This window comes from Pleurotus ostreatus (assembly GCF_014466165.1).
Source record: "Pleurotus ostreatus strain PC9 chromosome Unknown scaffold_6, whole genome shotgun sequence".
Taxonomy (NCBI): Eukaryota; Fungi; Basidiomycota; class Agaricomycetes; order Agaricales; family Pleurotaceae; genus Pleurotus; species Pleurotus ostreatus.
In genome coordinates, this window is record NW_023503161.1 from 129,142 (window position 1) to 149,396 (window position 20,255).

The 20,255-nt window shown below is 51.6% G+C and overlaps 5 protein-coding genes across 5 annotated transcripts; 1 reads left to right on the forward strand and 4 right to left on the reverse strand.

Annotated features, from left to right (window-relative positions):
- Nucleotides 1–167: 167 nt before the first annotated feature.
- On the reverse strand, nt 168–2,231 carry PC9H_008303 (uncharacterized protein; the record flags this gene model as incomplete). The annotated part of the gene is made up of 15 exons (XM_036777817.1): nt 168–237; nt 312–402; nt 504–548; nt 613–666; nt 731–772; nt 835–871; nt 948–977; nt 1,046–1,120; nt 1,170–1,284; nt 1,351–1,428; nt 1,485–1,541; nt 1,601–1,936; nt 1,992–2,035; nt 2,093–2,123; nt 2,194–2,231. 15 exons carry the CDS (start codon nt 2,229–2,231, stop codon nt 168–170), a joined length of 1,143 nt encoding a protein of 380 aa, XP_036629245.1.
- Nucleotides 2,232–3,376: 1,145 nt separating this feature from the next.
- PC9H_008304 (uncharacterized protein) lies at nt 3,377–6,440 on the reverse strand (the record flags this gene model as incomplete). Its single annotated transcript, XM_036777818.1, has 15 exons — nt 3,377–3,580; nt 3,635–4,146; nt 4,197–4,256; nt 4,313–4,416; nt 4,474–4,541; nt 4,608–4,657; nt 4,719–5,000; nt 5,112–5,211; nt 5,268–5,292; nt 5,340–5,362; nt 5,410–5,541; nt 5,597–5,788; nt 5,841–5,987; nt 6,040–6,141; nt 6,354–6,440. 15 exons carry the CDS (start codon nt 6,438–6,440, stop codon nt 3,377–3,379), a joined length of 2,088 nt encoding a protein of 695 aa, XP_036629246.1.
- A 2,074-nt stretch (nt 6,441–8,514) lies between these two features.
- Nucleotides 8,515–11,271, forward strand: PC9H_008305 (uncharacterized protein; the record flags this gene model as incomplete). The annotated part of the gene is made up of 19 exons (XM_036777819.1): nt 8,515–8,592; nt 8,651–8,804; nt 8,858–8,892; nt 8,948–9,045; nt 9,094–9,119; nt 9,173–9,315; nt 9,368–9,434; nt 9,501–9,574; nt 9,638–9,772; nt 9,825–9,860; nt 9,927–10,025; nt 10,100–10,159; nt 10,292–10,308; nt 10,372–10,405; nt 10,461–10,593; nt 10,652–10,831; nt 10,885–10,955; nt 11,011–11,048; nt 11,103–11,271. The coding sequence occupies 19 exons, from the start codon at nt 8,515–8,517 to the stop codon at nt 11,269–11,271; spliced, it is 1,647 nt and encodes a 548-aa protein (XP_036629247.1).
- Nucleotides 11,272–12,012: 741 nt separating this feature from the next.
- Nucleotides 12,013–13,551, reverse strand: PC9H_008306 (uncharacterized protein; the record flags this gene model as incomplete). The annotated part of the gene is made up of 5 exons (XM_036777820.1): nt 12,013–12,653; nt 12,710–12,916; nt 12,986–13,304; nt 13,366–13,400; nt 13,476–13,551. The coding sequence occupies 5 exons, from the start codon at nt 13,549–13,551 to the stop codon at nt 12,013–12,015; spliced, it is 1,278 nt and encodes a 425-aa protein (XP_036629248.1).
- A 1,770-nt stretch (nt 13,552–15,321) lies between these two features.
- On the reverse strand, nt 15,322–15,675 carry PC9H_008307 (uncharacterized protein; the record flags this gene model as incomplete). Its single annotated transcript, XM_036777821.1, has 1 exon — nt 15,322–15,675. The coding sequence occupies one exon, from the start codon at nt 15,673–15,675 to the stop codon at nt 15,322–15,324; it is 354 nt and encodes a 117-aa protein (XP_036629249.1).
- Nucleotides 15,676–20,255: the final 4,580 nt, after the last annotated feature.

Below are 20,255 nucleotides of genomic sequence, written 5' to 3' on the forward strand. Positions count from 1 at the left end.
TGAGGACTGAGTTATCTTGTGTTTTACTAGCAGTCGTGCATCTCCTTTCCCGTCCGGATTACCTGGATGTCTCCAGCATTATAACAAGTCGACTCTTCTCTTATTCGATTATCTCCGAAGCGCTTTATTTTGGGGTATCTACGCCGATATACCAGTATCCAAACGCCCTAGACACTGATCTTCCCAACACCAGCGCCGTTCGCAACGATGGACGCGAGATTCGCCGTCGAGTCGAGTCTATCCGCGAACACGATCATCAATGCCACTCCACTTCATGAAGGCCGACGGCAGAGCCAGGAAGAGCAACTCACGAGTAGGAGTACGGCGGGTTCAGCGAGCCGACCTGTGTGATGCGCGTCGTCGTGGTGCCCGAGAAGACGTTGCCGCGCTCGATAGCGTAGCCTAGCGGATAAACACGACTTAACACGGGTTCGGATACGGGGACGGCTCTCGCAAGTCCATTGGCTCTCGAGGGGCGTGTATATGGGTGATACGACACGTACCTTCGAGATCGGAATCGAGGTCAGTCACGACAGCGAGGTTGACGTCTGCGAGCGGCGCGACGATAATTAGGTTGGGATTAACAAGACTTGCAAAGCGAAATAAACGCACTATTGAAGACGTTGTTTTCGACGAGGAGCTGAGCGCCCATGCGGGAGTTGATGGCTACGATCACCAAATCATGTCAGCGTTGTTGCTATGGGTGTGGTTGGAGAGAGGAGGGACGTACCGCTGGTGGGGATGTCGTTGTAGACGCTGTTGAAGACGTGAACTGTCGTGTCAAATATTGCATCAGCATTTGAAAGTACAACCCTCCATCACGAAACGGCTCACCAGTTCCAAAGCGGACGGAGGGCAGGCGCGAGTTCACCTAGTATCGTCCATAGAGTAAGTCCGTTGTACTTCCTCGCCAAGTGGCTCTGAATGATGCAAACATGCAGACGTACGTTAACCCATGAGTTATGGTGGTACGTGACCTTGATACGGAAGCAACCGAGTCAACTTCCATCCCAGAGACGGGCAAGAATACTAACGGCGCACGTACATGGAGCTTGCCCGTATCCTCGGACGCGTTGTTATCGGAATGGCCAATCAAGCTGCCCTTCCAGTGGTCGCTGAACTGTTATTTGATGCATACATGTTAGTTTGAGTGGAGGCACCCCGAGGACGGATATACGCGCCTTGCACCACGACACGGTGACGAAGTCGCTGGCATGGCTGATGTCAAGGAGGCCATCGTACGTGTCCTTGTCACCAACCATGCCGATCGAGCTGAACTCACAGCTATTATGAAAAAAAAGGAAAGAAGGTTCAGTGAGGGCGAAACTGAGGAAACGGGAGTGGGCCTACTGGTCGACCCAAACGCGTGTAGCATTGTCCAACGACAGCAGATCCTTCTTCTCTGGTGAGACGTGGAATTTGAGGTTTCTGCGGTCATGCATTCATTGAACCGCCCGACGAACGCGTCGTACGAACAGACTGACCTGATGATAACGTTCCCGGTTCTGCGGATACGGAAGCCGCTGCCGTTCGTCAAGCCACTAAAACCGCGTCCATGTCAGCAAAGAAACGAGAAACCAGCCGTACGGAGACGCCATACCTGTTCGCCCCAACGCCAATGATAGTCTTATCAGCCTCAATATCGATGATATCGCATCCACTCAGAGAACCGCTGATATAAATCACAGCGGGCACTTCGAGCGCGACGGCAGCAGCGAGGGCCGAGCAACTCGTGACGGTCTGGGGCGTGGCGTTGCCGCCGCCCGTCGTACCGGCGCCATAGCCGATGAGCCCGTTCAGGGGGACGGTTCCCGTAGGGGCTGGGCCAGCGCTGGTTGAGACGGTTGGTGTGGTGCTGCGCGTGGTGCTGGAGGAGGAGATAGACGTGACGGGGACACTGGACGTGACGGCTCCCCCGGGGACGCATTGGGAGTACCTGCAGAGGTTGGGTGGGCAAACTGGGATAGATGGGCAGGGGAGAAGGGACGAACCATTCGTTTTGGAAGCTGCAGGTCGCGCCGGCGACGCAGGTAGTCTGTAAATAGACCCATTAGTCACACATACGTCGTTAAAATTGCCTTTATCGCCGTACCTCGCCCGTGAAACCGTTACCGCCGCATTGCCTTCATGACGGAAGGTCATGTTAGTGCAAGCCGCAAAGAAAGAGGGATATAGTCAGGGTTTCAGACTCACCCATATAGTGGCACCGCCGCAAACGCTGCGAGGGACATGGACAACAAGACAAAATTGGTGGCGACGAACTTCATGGCAAGTAATTCCCTGAGAGAATGATGTTGAGAGATTGTAGGCCGTTGTGCTGAGGTTATATATTCGCTCTCGGGTGTTGGTGGTCGCGGGCCGCCTGTTTCCACCTGCGCGGCAGCCACGACAACAGCGAGACAGAAAACGCGGCCACATGAGAGACATCGGACACATGAGAGCAACGGGGAAGGGTAAAGATAAGGGAAGACAAGACTATGTCCGCATCAGAATAGGAAAGGGATGCGTCGTGATGACGGCGGGCCCCGCCAAGGAAAAATCATTTTCCGAAGTAGACCAGAGGTAGCGGCGGGATTCCCTTGTACGGTGTCCATTTGGTCGAAGTGGTGTCCGAGAGTAGTTAGTAGCGTTGAGGCCTTGGCATGGACAAGGTGTTAGAGGGATGTGAGGATAGAAGTCGGAGGCAGAGAATCGGGATGGTGAGGACCGCGCGGACCGCAGGACTCGTTGACAATGAAAGGGCCCGGGCAATAATGAGCCAAGTAGTGGGAGGCGAACACAAGAGTAGGCATTCCACTGAGGAAGTAATCACTGTCCCATGTCACATTCGAGACCGTACAGAAGAAGTGGGATCCCGATCTTCAATGTGGAGCTTCAAAGTTATTCTTTTCGTTTGTTGTGTGGCAACGAACAGAGAGATACAAATTAGACGCTGGCGAGCAGTCCACAATCACAATACCCATACTTCCCGCGAGCAATACAACATGGGAACGTCAGCAACTGCGCCGCCTTATACTCTTGAGAACATCTTGGACGCGTGTTACGCTCCAACAGTTGTGCTGGTCTAACTCTCAGGCCGCAGGGGTCGAACACGCGCTTTAACCATCTAGATATCCCGCACTCATATATATCAGCACAGAGGAAAACAATCGAGGACGGATGTCCTACTTTAAGTCGACATTTATTCATCTCGGAATCTAGAGCACGCACCGCCGTACGTTGGTCCTACGTGATAAATCAACACCGTCGACTCAAGACTCTGTATACGTCCTAATTCTTGTATTCACATCATAGATCAGAGGGCCTAGCTACGACCTTGAGATAATGTTATTAATCATTTTAATAACAAGACTAGTACGCAATATGTGGTACTCCACTACACCGGTAGAGGGAATTTCTGGTTCAGAAAAGACTTCGCTTTACCGACAATGTCTTTAGGTAAACAAGACGGTGCGCGCTTGACATCGGTAGGAGGAAACGTATGTGTCGGCGAAGATTTAGCTGCACGCTTTGAAAGTACTTGCATATTTGGCCAGGTTTCTTTAACAGAGCGCCGCTTCGGGCCGCAAAGTCCACCATTCTAAGGGGGGAAGCGGATGTTCAAGACACACCTCGTATAGCAGAGTTCACCTACCTCGGAAAGGGTCCAATCGTGTTTGAAGAGGTCGAGGTCACCAGATACTCCGGGCTGCCAGCCGATCCAGTTGTACAACCAATCCCACTTAACCCTAGCTTCGGCTCCCACTTTCACTCGGACAATCAGCTTAAGGCAATGCGCTAACTCGGGACTCGCCATTTCTGTATCGAGCGAGCGAGGTTTCAGCGCCTTTGCGGGGCGCGCACGTTGCGGTTTAGAGGTTGGTTTGGAGGACACAGATTTGATTGCCTTGGAGGATTTTGAGGGTTTCACCCGGCTGGGCGAGTGTTGGGCTGACTTCGCAACTCTGGATAGAGCCACACCGGAAGAGCCTCCAAGGAAGCTCTGCGAAGCTTTGACCGCCAATGCCAACCCAACCTCGACGCCGAGCCATGCATCAACACGGGCTGAGCCACCGCTGGTCGACGCCCCGACCATGATTTTCGGAGTGATCCCGCCTAAGACACCGAATACGGCGGACACTTCGCCACCGAACAGACCATCGACCGCTACAATGGACGACTAACGAAAGATCTGGCCCAGGAAACGAGCTACGTACGGGTGGAATTGAAGTAAGGAGTCAGATGAACGTCCTTCTTGGATGGGATTGTGAGGGATACTAGGGAATCAAAAGGTCAGCAGGAGGGGTATGTAGCAGGAGGGTAGTGGTGGTACTGTGCTGAAGGCCATATTGGACCGTGCTGGTGAGTGATGCCTCGGCAGTAACATTGAATTTTGTCGCGATTTTGGCCCCTCCCATGAGACCAAGCTGGACCACTCTTCGAAAATATCAATCATCAAAGCCGCCCTGCAGCAGGTTTTTATGAGGGACGTACCCTAGATGAAGAGCCGTCACTTCCGGTATACTAACTGGGGGCGTATCAAAGTCCCAACTGAATTCCCCCTGAATTCATCACAAAACCACGCTAGGTCAAGCAAGGAACGGTTGATGAATAGGGCTTGGACACACGTTAAGCTCTGCATAAATCTTGAACGAATGCTTCAAGTTGACGTCGAAGTCTATGATACAACGCTGATGAGCCGACCGAGCACAAACACTCACACAGACAGAGAAGCTTACCTTCCAAAAACCCAAGGATTGCGTCGATAGCTCCGTTCGTACCCGTGACACCCCCGCCCCACTTCCCCCTTCCCCAGATATAAGTATCAATATCCAAACCAACGGAAAATGACGCATCTCCAGAAGCATTATGGCCACTCGACTCGCAAGTCTTCGGCTCCGATTTGAGCTTGAGCGGTATCAGAGGCGTCGAGGAGCTACCAATAGTCACGGATGTGGACTCGTCCTCTCGCAAGTCGCTTGCACTTGGGAGTGGAATCGTGGCGGCGGCAGCGGGTGTAGCTGCAAATCGTGCGTAGACGCTGTGAGCGTGCATGGCTCTTAAGCCGTTCCGGAGATCTGCATACTAGGTTGGTGAAAACGGAGTGTAAAGAGTGGAAGGGAAAGCGTCACCAGCTACGGCCTGGGAGATGAATCGTTTCGCAATGTCGGGGTCGGAGATGTCGCTGGGGATGGCAAAGTTGGTAGCAAGTCCCGGAACGCTCACGCCGTACTTCACAGAAGACATAAAGACATGACGGAATCGCCGAGTAGGCGTAAAATACATACCGCGACGTAGCGAACATCACCATGCCTAATAATCTTAGTTTCTGAGGAGCGCTTGCAAGGGAATTGACGTACTTATTGTAGTCGATTTGATCAAACTAGTATGCATGTCAGTAAAGCACCGTGTTGAGCTTCTAAAGCTCACCTTGTCATCAATGCTAATGGCATAGACATGGGGAGAGCCGTTGTCGCGGCGAATCACCCCATGGTGCTCGGGGACTGACTGATCTGCATGTACCCAATATTTGGTGATCCGGCCAAAAGGAGACTGCGAGCACTAGGAACGGAAGGCCTATTTAGAGGCAAACTTAAGCAATGATACAATAACTCACGTTCTCTGGAAGTCGTACATATTTGTCCAATGGACCGGCTCCACTTGTAAGATGGTCACAACCAGCGCCTTCAGTGTCACCGCCCATACATACAAGGCGGATCTCCTGGACCACGGCCTGGGGGTCGCAATCCAAGACGACCCACCCAGCGGCAGGGGTAATGTCTGCGATCGCATAGGGATTGGCGGCAAACTGAAACGATGTCAACGCGTGATAGCGGCCCCATCGGGAAGAGGATACTAACTAGCTTGATGGTTCCGGATTGCCCCTTGTGTGCAGGAAGGTCGTAGGCGCATTCACCATTCCAGCAAGGTCTGTCCCAGTCGTTGTGACCAAGACCAGCGACAAGGGTAGCCGCAAGTAGAGGAATACTCAGAGTCGACCTCATTTCCTAGCGGACAAGTCAATCAGGGGCATGAGATGGGCCAGATCGGGCAGCTTACGGTAAGTGCGGTGGGCAGAAGGGATGAAGCTTTGAAGAGTTGACCTTGTAGTGTTGACCTTTTATCCCTCCTCATACACGATCCCTTCCCAGAGATTTGCACCTGAACGAGACATGCTGCCAAGTGACACGCCAGAGTTGTAACCTAAGATCGACTATTCGAATTGGTAGCTTGATCGTTGAGCCCTCGTAGCCGTCTGGGAACCGAATTCGACTTCCATAAGATTTACTGGCGGCTGATGGCATACATGACATCTAGCCTAGACATCAGATGCCCATACTATCAGCCTAGTCGTATGAGAGCTCAAGGCATACCTTCCAGAAACTCTCAATATACGAATTTCTTGGGAGCGAGAAGCAATGAATTGATGTAGCGAGAAGACGACGAACTCTGTAGTCCATAGAATCTGAATAAGACGGCAAGTTAGCAACACTAGTGACAGACCGGTGGTATAAAGTCCCCTGTATCCGTACTATCTAAGTCCCGTCTAATGTCACAACCACAATCGTTGGTGGAGTCTGGACGTCTCCATCTTGGTGTGGCGCTGCGCGTGGGGGTTAGTACGAGTGCAATCTCGCGGCCCTCCTACACTCGTGCTCGTTGTCTTTTGCGAGGTATTCCGTTGTAAACACATTGCGTAAAGGCGTACAAAAAGAAACTGGCTTCCAGTCTCCAAAGCTGTTTTCCACTGTGGAAATAATCAAGCTGTAAGTTGTAACCCCGAAGGCCGAAGTGCCTCAAAATTAGACGCTGGCGAGCACTTACCCACTAACTTTAACCATCACCAAATGCAATTCATCAACAGTGACGGGGCTTCTGAACGACGTCGGCCAATTTCTCAGGCACTTACACGCCTCTCGGTCTGTGTGCACCTGCGGCTCCAGAAGACGTTCCTTATCATCAGCTTCGGACAAACATCAGTGTTACATTCGAGATATCTGGGAGTACTCGTAACGAGGTAGGAGGAAAAATCAACCCTAGTGGCCCGGGGACTGTTGGTAAAATACTGTTGGTGAAATATAAGAGTACGTCCCCTCTTTCTCGATTTCTGCCAAGACTGATGAATATAGAATGCTCCCCACTAGCAATATTAACTCGGCTTCATTCTGGGTGCGATGGTAGTGGCAGTGGCTGCGCCGATCTTCGCTCTCGAGAACAACCTGGAACTACCCACGCCACCATACCCGATGCCTGCGATGCGCACTTTGGCTATCCGGCAGCTATACATATCGAAACCGAGAAACCGTCGAGGATACCGTTGAAGCATGTAAGCTGTAAGTCTTACGCGATGAGTTACGACCGTCGACTCAAGGATCCATCTCACGCAGCGTTGTTCCCCGTTTTCCCGTCTTTTCCATCGGAGGACATCGGCAAACGTAACATGTCGACGCCACGCTTGCGAACATGCTGTTCTAAGGGTCCCTTTTAGAGGCGAAGAAACTACACGCATATATGAGTTACGAATTGGACACTGGCATACAAGTCAAATACTGGCCGCCCTTACTAATACAAGCGCTCATTGGATCACTTGGGTAGTATGTGATCGCGTACCTACGCGAACTCATTCTAGCGCGTCCCGTCTTTTTTTTTGTCACATGGGTCTTTGATACATATAACAGCGCCGAACTGCTTCGTAAAAATGCCATGCTTTCGTTGTTCCACATGGTCACCTCGAAACCTGATAACATACAAATGGACTCTTGTCATTGTTGGTCTTCTTGCGATTCGGCAACGTGTTGAGCATGTGGAGACTTACTTCATGTCTTTTCGATATCATTGATGTTCCCTCGTTTGGATAGCATGCGCTGGCACTTGCATCGGTTCCGTGTTACTGTCATATGACGTGGTCCACATCGAGCCTAAAGGCTTGCGTTCAGGTGAGTTCCTCTCGTGCCCAAGCTAAAGTAACTTCAATGCTCAATTAGGTATCAAAGCTTCTCTTTGCAATGTGAAGTCTTTGTACTAACGCTCGCGGGAGGAGCTTGCCAATGGCGTTTTCGCTTGCCCAGTACTCCGTAGCTGGGTTTCCATTCACTGTCATTACGAATCTGCCTTGCTGGCACCCGTTATGTCGGACCGCTCATACACATGCACCTCGACAGATGAGACCATCGCAGGCCAATAAGGAGCTCGGCACCCACCGGTTATCCTGGAATACCACTCGAATTCCTCTGCTGTCTCGTCTATTCGGGGTCATGCACTCGCCATGAATCTGATGACCTTGCTAATGGACATATACATTTGGCAAGACTACCATCTTCGACATATTTTTTGCTCAGCTGTTTCACTTACACCTTCGTCAATTTCCGCGCCTACCAGTAAGGACGCATATGGTTACACTTTGCGCCCCTTCCTTCGGGGCTCAATCGCTATTTAATCCTGCTGCTCGCTCATCAAAGGCCCTGTATCTTTGCGACTCAGTTTCCGGCTTCCTAGCTCCCTGCGCCCTCATCCTTCCCCTTTTCAGTGCCTCCGATGCATTTACGACTCACAGTTGTCGCACTCGTCTCTACAGTTATACCCTCTGTCGTCGGACAGCAGATATGGGATATAGTAAGCCCCGCCCTTCTGTCTTTACCGCCTATCACTAATTCTCTTTCATGTCCCATAGTGGGAAACAACGTGGGATCGGTCTAAGCTTTTGACTTACACCAACCTCGGGTCGCCTATCAACTTTGTGTCTCCCGGAACCATAGGAAGCGCCGACATTTCTATCAACGACGGCGCTCAATTTCAGAACATCCTTGGGTTTGGGGGTTCCTTGAGTACGTCTCATTTAATTTGATCGACACGTTATAGTGATGTGATTCATAATTAGCCGATTCATCGGCACTGACCTTGAACAATCTCAAGGTGAACCCTTTAGACTTCATATCAAACGGTGTCGCCTTGCTTATGGTTTATCTAGAACCGGAATCCGACGAATTACCGGGACCTTATTAACTACCTATTCAATCCTGCGGACGGCGCCAACGCAGCTGGACTATCATACATCCGGGTACCAATGTGGGTTCTCTCGACTTCGACGTCGACTTCAACTGATCCTTCCTTCAGCGGCGCATCTGATTTCTCCGCGAGCCGTGAGTCTACTTGTACCGAACGCTGATGATCGCCGGGAAGTAACTGCGGCTAGTCTACAGTCTTGACGATACGTCAGGCGATACATCGTTCAACAACTTCAATATCAACAGGTCTCCGTCGTACTTATTCTCCGTGCTGAAGGATATCATCGCTGTCAACAACTTAGTCAAAGTCCACCTCGTCCCATGGTCTCCCGTAGGAACTTCACTTCTGCAATCTATGTCATAAGCTGACGGCGCTGATGCAGCCCGCTTGGATGAAAGATAGTGGGACTATGAATGGCGGTTCGCTACAATCGCAATTCGTGAGCGCATGTGCGTATCCCGGAATTCATCTCGGCGTACTGAGAACTGTCGTATACTAATTACGGCGATCGTTAGATCCTCGGTACCTCCTTAAAGCCGCCCAGGGATTTCAGGCTCAGGGTATTCGCGTCAGTGCTATTTCGATCCAGGTCAGCTCTCAAGATTATCTCCCGTGAGGGTTTGGACTTCGTAGATAACTTGGGACGTTCTAGAATGAACCCCAAAATAGCAATCCAACATACCCTACTTGCTTCATGACGCCTGCTGTGGAAGGACAGATCGGGACCGGGCTTCGGTCTCTGTTGAACAGCAATGGGCTGTCCGGCGTCAAAGTAATCGGCTTCGAGGTAGGAATCTTGGCCCCGATCGCCGTCTCAGTCGGCTTATAACGGTCTACAGCATAATTGGGATATAGTTAGCTATCCAGTGCAGCTGGTAAGCTTCTCACCACAGCTATCCTGTTAAGCTGTGACTCAAAATCAGGGCTTTGTCCTAAAATAGATGCAGCAAGCCGGGGGTGCCTTCGCGGGCGTGGCGTTTCATTGCTATGGTGGTTCGGTAGCCAATCAGGATACTTTCCACAATGCTTTCCCATCCAAGGTGCGGCTTGCCTAGAGCAATAGGTCTCGTGCGCATGAGGTCAGAACACTTACTGACACCGAGTTCATGTCCAGGAAATCTACTTCAGCGAATGCTCCGGGACGTTCGGATCCGATTGGTGGAGCGACATCAAGGTAAGCAAAATCAGCCATACTTCGTGGAAATATTTGTCCCCTCGTTTTCCGCGTTGCCGGGGATCTTGGAACTCCCTCGGTCTTACGATATGATATCCCGTTTGGATTTGAGCTAACGTACAATGACATCAGTGGTACATGGACAATCTGTACGTGTATTTCGTCAAGTTCTTGGCCGCTCCTATTCTCACCACGTTCATAACACGCCCCAGATGGATAGGAAGCTTAGAACACAATGCCGTCGCGGTGGGTACCATTTCTCCCGATAACATAACTGCGGAGCTTATCGTACTCGTGTTAGGCTCTGATGTGGAACATCGCTTTGGATGGTAATGGTAACCCTAAGACACCAGGCACCGACAGTTGTGGAGGACCCGGATGTCGAGCTCTCGTCACCGTAAACGCCGACGGCAGTTGGAGCGTTAACCAAGAATGTCGGTTACTCGACCTGAAGCCCAGAAATGCTGACGTTCTCTAATACGTGAAATGCAGTTTATTCTATGGCTCAGGCATCGAAGGCAATCATTCCACGGGATGTCGGCGGGCCGTTCGGTAAAAGGATAGGTGTTTCTTTGGGAGGTTCGCAAGGTTGGGCTCTCCGTGTCGGGGCCTACGTCACGGGGAGAACGAACCCAAGCGACTGGCTTCGATATTCCCTTGTCGTTCTCAACTGTGAGTGTCCCGTTTCTCGAGATGCCGTCGTCAGTTTAATGAAACATCCACAGGGAACGATAATGCCAGCGCAAGTTGGAACCCCCAACCGGTGACGACAACCATCCAATTCCGAGGCATGCAGGTAAATCCCATTTATGCCGCATGTTCTTCTACGACTTGAACACATGGTCGTCTAGGCGAGATATACGTTCCCCGTAGGCGTAACCACGTTATGGTACGTGATGCGGAATCAACGCCTCGCCCCGCTTACCTGACTGGCCTGGAACAGGTGGTACGCACCAGCTACTGGAAGCTTCGTTCCAGGCAATAGTACGGTCAGCTTCAACACTACCTCGCAAATCGACCACCCCATGTTCAATGCCACTGCTATGGCCCAACGTAACGAGGAGCTGAAGTGGGTTAAGGGCACTTCGAATTCAAGCGCGTCGCATATATAAACCAGCATCCAGCTGGGTTTTTCTCCGTGTTCACGATGTTTACAGGTTGCATATAAGGAAGCTTATATAGTTGGAATGTATCTTTCACGGCCTGAAATCCGTGGCTTAACGTATAAGTAGCGTACCGTATTACTATGATGGAATGGTATGGTCGCCGTTCCCAACTCTCCAGTGGCAAAGACGCTCATTTGCATCACGACCATTGACGGAACAGTAATCCCGTATGCCCGCATGATGCTTGTCTGGACGCTCTCGGTATCACCAGGAGTAACATATAGCCGGCAACCAGCATCGTATATTCTGCGTAAAAGTCGTGATAACAAATGCACCGAAGTGTTAGTACTAATATGACAATCCAATCCGTTATAGTGGCCCAATGTACATATGGAAGCCGATAATGTACACATCGCAAAGAGCGGGGCATGGTAGATATAAACAGAAATGAGGAAGAAAGTACAACTTGCGTGTTCATCCAGTTATAGCCTTCCAAATATTGGAATCGAAAGAGGAAAGAGGAGAAAGATGTGTACATTTTGAGAGCGCGATGGTAGGTGCTCGTCCACAGAAACCCTATTGATAGAAAGCGAAATGACAGCATTGCGAGAGCCAGTGAATAATAAAGGAAAGAATAGCGATCCGGACTGCGAATCGGGTTATTGTGATTTTCAGATTTGTAATGGCTTTGGCTTCCAGCCATAGTGGATCGAACGATTGGCGAGCAGAACGGCCGTGGCGGCTAGATCAAGCTTTGCTGAACAGGAGTTTTCCTGTTCCGTTGCCGCTCTTGTCTAGCTCGATTCCAACGAGGCGTGTCTTCCCCCCGAGCCAATCGAGCCTACGCACGCCACCTTCCCAGCCGCCACCCATCTTGATGCATCGCTTTTCATATGCTCGCGTAATCTTACGTTGAGCGCGACTGCCATGTCCCAATTGTTCCCACTCCTCCTGCGTAATCCTCATGAACAGGGTCGAGTGCACCGCATATAGGACGTCCAGGTTGCTGACATGAGGTGACCCCGAGGACGAGGACGACCCATGACCTGAATGCGATCCATGAATATAGAAGCGAGGTGCCGACTTCGGCTTGGATGAGGAAGATGAAGAGACGTGCGAGGGGCTGACAACGATGGGCCAGGGTAATTTGTCCGCCTTGAGTACGAGCCGAGAGTTGGTCGGAGGGTTTGTGGCTGGTTGGGCAAGGGTAGTCGCTGCTACAGCGATATTAGTAGTCTTATCGATAACCGAGCGTGAGGAAGGCGTATAGGTGATATCGTAGGAGATCGGCGCGTTGTGCAGGCGACTGCAAGCAAGCAGGGGATGTACGTGCAAGCTGTTGCTAGCCGAAGACCCTCGAGGATCGTTCTTGAAGGAGACGTGGGCATCTAATATACCAGTTGTTTCAATACAGCGGAGAATGTAGGTAAAATGAAGGACTCACGAGGTGCGCTGTTGTGTCCATGCCAAGTATGATTCTGCTTGAGAATGGGACGAATATCGGAGCTACTCCGACCCACGCTACCAGAGCTGGACGTTCGTGGAGGCGCGTAAGCATGCCCTGATGTTGAGCCAGGATGGATCGACGAGCTGGAGGCAGTGCGTGAGCTACTGAAAGATACTGTGGGGGTGTAAAGGGGATACGGGGAAGCTGTAGGGCAAAGATAGGGGAGGATGGTGCGTCAGTACATGATATGATCAGGATGAACGGAGTACGTACGACGCTCGCTGGCTTTATTGTGACTGGAAGTCCGGTACAATGGAACACGCGCCGACTGCTGCTGCGAGGCTGACTGCGAGGCTGCCTGACTTCTTGAACGAACAGAGTTGGACTCGTAGCGAAGAGGAGAAGGAGCTGTGGATCGGGAGCCTACAAAACTACTTGAACGCGCCCGGCCGTCTGCAGAGGACGCCGAAGACGATGCTGTACCGGGGGTAGCGTAGATGTAGCTCCCATTGCAGTGCGGCGCTGGCTGTGGAACAGAACTCGAACGCTGATGCTTAGTTTGAGAACCACTGGAGTTGGATGGTGTGGTCTGCTGGCCACCGAAAAAGTTGCGCCAGTACGAAGGCATGCTTGCTGTATGAGTGATCGCTGACCGAGGGAGATCCTGACAGTGGCGCGCGAGTACGGCCTATCGAACAATGGGGGAGACGATGGAGCTATGATGAGAAAAGCTCAAGGTCTTTTATAATAATCATTGACTCACCGAAATTAGCCGCTAGGGAAAGACCGGACGGACGTACAGGAAGCATATCATGGAACCTTGCGCGTGAAGGGTTCATTTCGCAGAGGGTCGGCGATCGGATGAAGTAAGTAGCAAGCGAGGAAGGCGGATTTCGCTGCCAGGCTGCCTATTTTCGGAGTATCCATGCCATTAGGACCATTGGGAGGATTCGATTGCCGGCGTGTGATAGAAGCGAGTCGCGATACGATAGGTAATGCTGGTACCGATATCTGCGTGCGCCAGGTGAGGATAAGCTGCGATCACTCCAGAATGTCCAAGTTCGCCTCGTGTGCACCCCGCCTCAACCGGCGGAATCTGGTTGGCCATATTGGGAGAAGGCAGCTGTGATACAATGAGGTAAACGCTGGAGCCAGCCATCAGACAAGGCTAGTAAAAACGCACTTGATGCAATAACAGCATAGGCGCATGACTGACTTGGGGACAATTGCCTTGAGGTGATGAGAGCGTGGTTTGCGCGTGTTCGATCTTCTATTCTTTAGGGCAGGCCAAAGCGCGTCCCCATGTGCCCTGATGCGCCCCGGTGATCCAGCCCTTGAGTAGACCCTATGCATAGCCTAAGTCAGTGAATGTTAAACGCTGTGCAAGCTGTAAATAAGCTGGTAGCTAGTTAAATCCACAATAATAACAGCATTATCCATCCAAAATACAGACGAATAGAAGCCAACAATACGCGCAACATATTCAAAATAGCAACGACACGAGGCGGAGGAAAATATGTAAACGTGAATAATAAAAGTGGATATGTCTGTAAATCAGAAAACAGTGACAATTATCTAGATTGCGGGCTCAGGTCAGGAACTTCTACGCGCCCCTTGAGCACACGTATCGAAAGAACGTTTTGGCGACAGAAGTAGGGCACAAAAGATGAATTAAATCGGGGAGGCACCCATGGGAGATCATACGACTAGACCAATCACCGTGCCCGTATATGATGTTCATCTCTCAAGAAACACCCAAGCTTCCCCCAACACAACGACACAATTCCCCCTAAAGCAAGAACATTCCTCTTCCTAGGCGGTCAAAGAACCATCCGAAGTCGACATGAGACGGCCTGGGCCGCTTCTCCGAGCCCCTTACTGCTAAGAAGCGCATTTGAACGCTGTTGGCACAACATGTATGTGGATCAACTGAAGAAGGACGACTTGATGAAGTAGATGTGGCGATGTGGCACAATTACAGAACTGGTGCTCGATGGTTGATTGACTGGCCTCGCTGGAGCTGCGCCGTGATTCACCCAGCCGGAGAGTATCATCGCGGCGCCAGCGAGATCTCCGAGCAAGACTCGACCGAAATGACCCCTCTACCCATCATCTACCCCGAACGCAGCGCGAGAGCACGATTATCCTGGCGAAATGTTCGCGAGAAATCGAGGGGGCTAGCTGGCGTCGATCGCCAGAAAGGGGTTATTTGGGCGGGGCGTCGAAGATTACGGCCATCGCCATGACAAGTTTCGAGGGTTCATTTGATGGTTGGTGGTTCGAAGAGATAGGAGAGCAGAGCGAAGACGGTTGGTCAGACGGACATTTGGCACTATCACGCTGGAGTAGGCGTTCTTAATTTCGCATCCATCGCCACGGTGAATGGAACATCGACTGGATAACATCGTAACGTTTGCGTCAGTATTACCTATGGGTCCGTAACTGAAACCACCTACAGAGATGGATTGCCTTGTTTGGGCCATCGCAGAGACTAGAGTCTGGATCTAAGCGAGCTTCACTGCACATTTCCGTAGCCAATTTCGAGGACAGTGCTACTACGCTCGATGTAGAACACGATGTTTACCGCCAAGTACCGCCTGGTATTAATTCTACTCCGGGTTGGGCTGGGTTGGGCCGCTGAGGATGCAGGTGATCGTATGATCAGATGACTGCGAGGAATTGAGCTCGCGGTTTGTTCGCGGAGAAGAGACCCTTGTTTCATCGAGGCGACTCCTATCGTCATGTTGGGGAGAGTCGCTCGAGGCAAAGTAGATGGCTGGTCCCATGCTGCTGTCCGCGGAGGTAAAATAACCCTGGCCCCACGACGGGTGCTGCCCAATATAACGACTGTTAGGTGTTGCTGCGTTGGTGTAATTCGCCAGGGACGGCTTTGCGACTGCTTGAATGACCGTCTCCAGCAGGTGCCACGCCAGTCCGGCCATAACGATACTGGGGAGACGCATGAGGTGAACTGAACGGTGAATAAATCAAGTGACATCGCGTACTTTGAGTACTAGTCCAGAGAAGCACCATCAGTCGGGAAGACCACCATGGGGTGCTTCCGTGGATTTCGAGACGCCCCGAAATACGTGAGGAAGGAAGTCCGAAGTCTTGGTAAAGGCAACGTCTCCTCTCCTCGTAGAACCCCAGCAGAACGCCTCTCTACTGTCAACAAAGTCCTTCTAATCGACGTCCCCGCATCTTCGACCCGCATCTTCACTTCTACTACGCGCGACTTCCAATTTGAAGCGTGGATGCAAATCTGTTGATGTGAGCAGTTCGAAACCGCTCCGATGATAACTTGGACGCAACTTACGCGCCATACTCCAGCAGAACCGAATGAGGAGCCTCAAGCCCCTTCGTCATCATCCATGCAGGAGTCGAGGAAACGCGAACGCCGAAATTCTCTTTGCTGCGAGCGACGGCGACAGATGGACCGATGTAGAATATCAACTGGTGGTTGAAAGCCCGGGGAGAGAAGCTTTATTCTGAACGCGAGCGCGTCGTGACTCGTTGAAAGAGGATCCGTAGTCCCGCCCGGAATAAGTATTTCATAGTGAGAGTGACTAGTGGCGGTTGGAAGCAAAAATGTGAAGGCGCTTAAAGTCAGAATGAAATTCGCGCACCACGGTCAGCCGGGCCGTCGTGACCGCGATGATTTTTACCTCCAAGTTCAAATCGTCGCGCAGAATATTGACATTGCTGGCACACCCATCCCCCCCGTCTTGAAGACAGATGTAGAGCATGGATGCCTCGTAAGGCCACGTCATACAATCAATGGACAAAGTCAACCGGTTTAATCTCCCTAAGCGTGGCCCGAGAATACCGTTGTCTTCGAATATCATACAAGTGTGCTACACAGTACATATACAAAAGGATGAAGGTCCATTGAGCCTAGTAATCACCTACTCAATATGAACGACCATCGTATCACTGTCCATGGTGCTGTTGGACAGTCCAACAAACTTTCTCCTGCCACGCAAGTACTCCAAGCGCTGGAACACTCGTGGCTCATTTCTGGCGTCTAATTGCGATGTTGGCCAATTTTGTCTACGGTCCGAACCCATCAGCCCGCCCGGGACGACGTCCTCAGAAGCGGGCAGGTGCAGCGCCCGGTCCAGTGCCGAAAAAATATCCAAAGCCGTCACTGCTGGTCGCCCTCGCCATGTTGACGATGCGTGGACCGTAATCGGCCAGGGAAACGACGGGATGAGCAGGGATAATGAAGGTAGCGGCGGATTTGTGGCGGGCTCGAGGGCGCACCCCCGCCTCATTAACCGCGTCGGAAACTCGCTAGGATTAAGGAGGTCGAGCTCAAGCCTGTCGGTGTGGCTATAATGCAACGCCGGATGAATTATTATTGGGCGGTGCTGACGGTCGACTTGTGACGGAAGAGGGATACATGAGTATGGCGACTTGCGGTGCGCCACTGGCGGCGAAGTCGTCAGCGGAGCCGACGTAAACGTCGAATGGCGTGATGCCGACGCATTTTGGACCTCCATGGCGGGTGGATGGAGGTGAACGGGTTCTAAGACGTTGGATTTGATATTGGCAACGACCTCGGCGGTGTCTGCGGCGTATTCGTCTCAATCGACGGGCACGAGGATCAGTACCAGCAGACGACGGCCGAGGCTAATTATCAACCGTCTGCTGTGGTGCTAAGTGGTACGTTGGCCTGGTTTCCACTAGAAGGCGCAGTAAGACCTTACCGTGTCTTGGAATGGGCCCGAATGGCCGTTTCGTATGCAGAGGATGGGGAATGGGTGGTCTGATCGAGAGGGTAAGAGGGATGGTGGTGGTTTGATGGGGAAAGGAATGCGGGGGAGGGCAGCAAGGGTGGGTTCTTATATGTTGCCTGTGTCCCAAGGTCCTAACCCTGGGGTTAAGGTTCCATCTTGCAAGAACGCGAGTTAGAGCTCCGCGAAGGAAGGAGCCTGGGCGCCCGAGAAATGAATTAAGGGTATGTACATATGGATCTAAGCATATTTCACTCACGCAGAGCCCATATCCACTACACCCAGCGAGCAGCTGATGACAATTCGGGATTGCAGGCGGTCCAATTCAGAGTTCCCTCCTGAAATTCATTCGATAATGAGCCCGAATGCAGAAGAAAGGATTAAGGCCGTACTCACCGTCGTTCAAATCCTTCAAGCCAGGCTCCCATAGAGGTCTTTTACATACAGCGGCGCCTTCTCTGCTTCACCCCGCCCGGCTGCCTTTGCTCTATACCCACCTCGTGAACCCGTGGTTTCGTAAAGTACATTCCGAGTAGTGGCAGCACACACCCGGGGCTGAACGGGACTTGGCTGGAAGCATGAGTTACCCAGGTGCATGGCAGCGAGTCGCGGACGAGGGCAATAGTAGGGAGTGGTAGTAACTTCATGTAGTGCGATTCGGTCCACAGCTACTCGATCTCCCAAGATGGTACCTAGTTGGCCGGGGAGTTGTCATGGTTCCGTTCGTGATTCGGACACAGGGCAAAAGAATATATCGTGGTCTTGGATGGTGTGGCGTTTCGTATGTGGCCTGCGTCGAGAGGTGTCCGTGTGCAAAAGAAATTGAACGACAAAGTTGAGTTTGAGTAAGATGCAAGTCAAGAATGGACAAGCGCCCGCTCGGGTATCTAATGCGAGGTCACGAAACGTGAGAATATCTTTGTCACTCACTGGCAACTCCCTTGCTGAGTACACGGAGGAAATGCCGGATTTCTTTTGGAATCAAATCGAATCTGGACGGACTCCCTTACCGACTGTAAGCCCGCGTTTCTGATCCCCTGCGTGATACGGACGAGACGCTGTTATGGTTCAACGAAGGAGTTAAGGGCGACACGTGATACAACAGGGTGTCGTCGAACACGTAAGCATATGTTCATACTGCAAGGACGTCCACAGACATTCCTCTCATCTTAACCTCAACAGCGTCGCTCGTCACTCCATCATGGACACAGTCGAAATCAACGATGAAACGTTAACTTTGGACTCGGCCCTGCCGAATATTCGTAGGAAAGCAAAGTTTCGATTCCCTGCATCGATGCGAAGAATCAAGACAGCATTTTGCGCGACGAACGAGCATAGATGGAATACATATTAGCAGCAAAGGGAGGGCATATTACATTGTACAGTGGCATCGCCTAGAGATTGTGTTCAATGTCCGTGAATTCCTGTTTATTCTCTTTTCTACTGTCGGTTTTCTGACTTGAATCAGATCAACGTTTCTTCGCATGGTACCAATATCCCGACCGCCCCGCTTCATCCGTTGCCATAGCGCTGAGCGCGAACGACATCTTGATATTGGGGACTGCTGCGATCCCTTCCCAACGCAGTATCTTGTAGCGTCCAGCTACGCGCGCGATGGTAATGGCGCAGTATATGTTGGTTTGGTGGCATGCTCCTGGTTCTTTCGGCCTGCCTCACTCGACGTGTACTTCCACTGTATTGTTGCCTTGGCTGCTATGTGACAGCCCCACCAATTTCCTCCTACCACGCAGGTACTCCATGCGCTGAAACACTGGCCCATCCTTCGAACATCGGCGATCCACCCCACGCGTTGACCCCATCAACCCCTCCAGAACGGTGTATTCGGCAGCAGGAAGCTGAAGCACTCGACATAGCTCAGTGATGACGTCTAGTATTGTCACTGCTGGCGCTCCCCGCCGTACGGAAGATGCATGGGCGATTATAGGCCAAGGGAACTCTTCGATAAGGAGGGCGAGCGACGGTAATGGTGGATCCGTTGCTGGCTCGTGGCGAGCGTCCCCCCATCGCTTCAACTGAGCATGACACTGGCGGGGATTGAGCAGGTCAAAATCAAGTTTACGTGCATGATTGTACTGCAACAATGGGTGTAGGGTGACGTGCCCATCATGGTGGTTGATTTGGGACGGAAGAGGGATACATGCGTACAGAGACCTACGGTGCGGTGGTGGCGCTGATGGTAGGTTTGTTGAAGACAACGATGTTGTGATAGACATCACGCGTGTATAAGTTGGTGAGTACATCCGAGTTTGAGACCGTTGATGTAATGTTGGTATTGAATGCTGGTGTATAGGTGGTACGAGCTTGTACAGTCGGAGGACACGACAACCAAAGCTACTATCCGTACAGCTGTTCCGAATGTGACGTAAGCAGCCGCAGCCGAGTACGGTAGCAAGCGCTTACCGACTTTCTTTAGGACCAGATGGGTGTCGGCAACTTTGTATCAGTCAATGTAGGGCCAATAACTACCGCAGTGCACTCAGGCCGGGGAGCAGTCACAGTTAGTGGTAGGAACGAAAGAGGGGATGGCTGTGACTGAGGCGCGGCTCTGTTTATATGTCGGCCCCGTTCGTTGAGCTATACTTAGGCTGCGTGATGTGCTAGCTGATGTTTCCTTGATAAGACAAAGAGGTCAGTTTTTCCTCCCTTCCTGCCACGGACCATGCTAACGAAGTGCTTGATCTTCTGTCACTGTCAGGCTGTGCGCGGCTTGCCCGGGCTGCTCACTTGAAGTCACGCTCACTTGTAGTCATGCTTACTTGAAGTCACTTGGATGCAACCGATTTCTC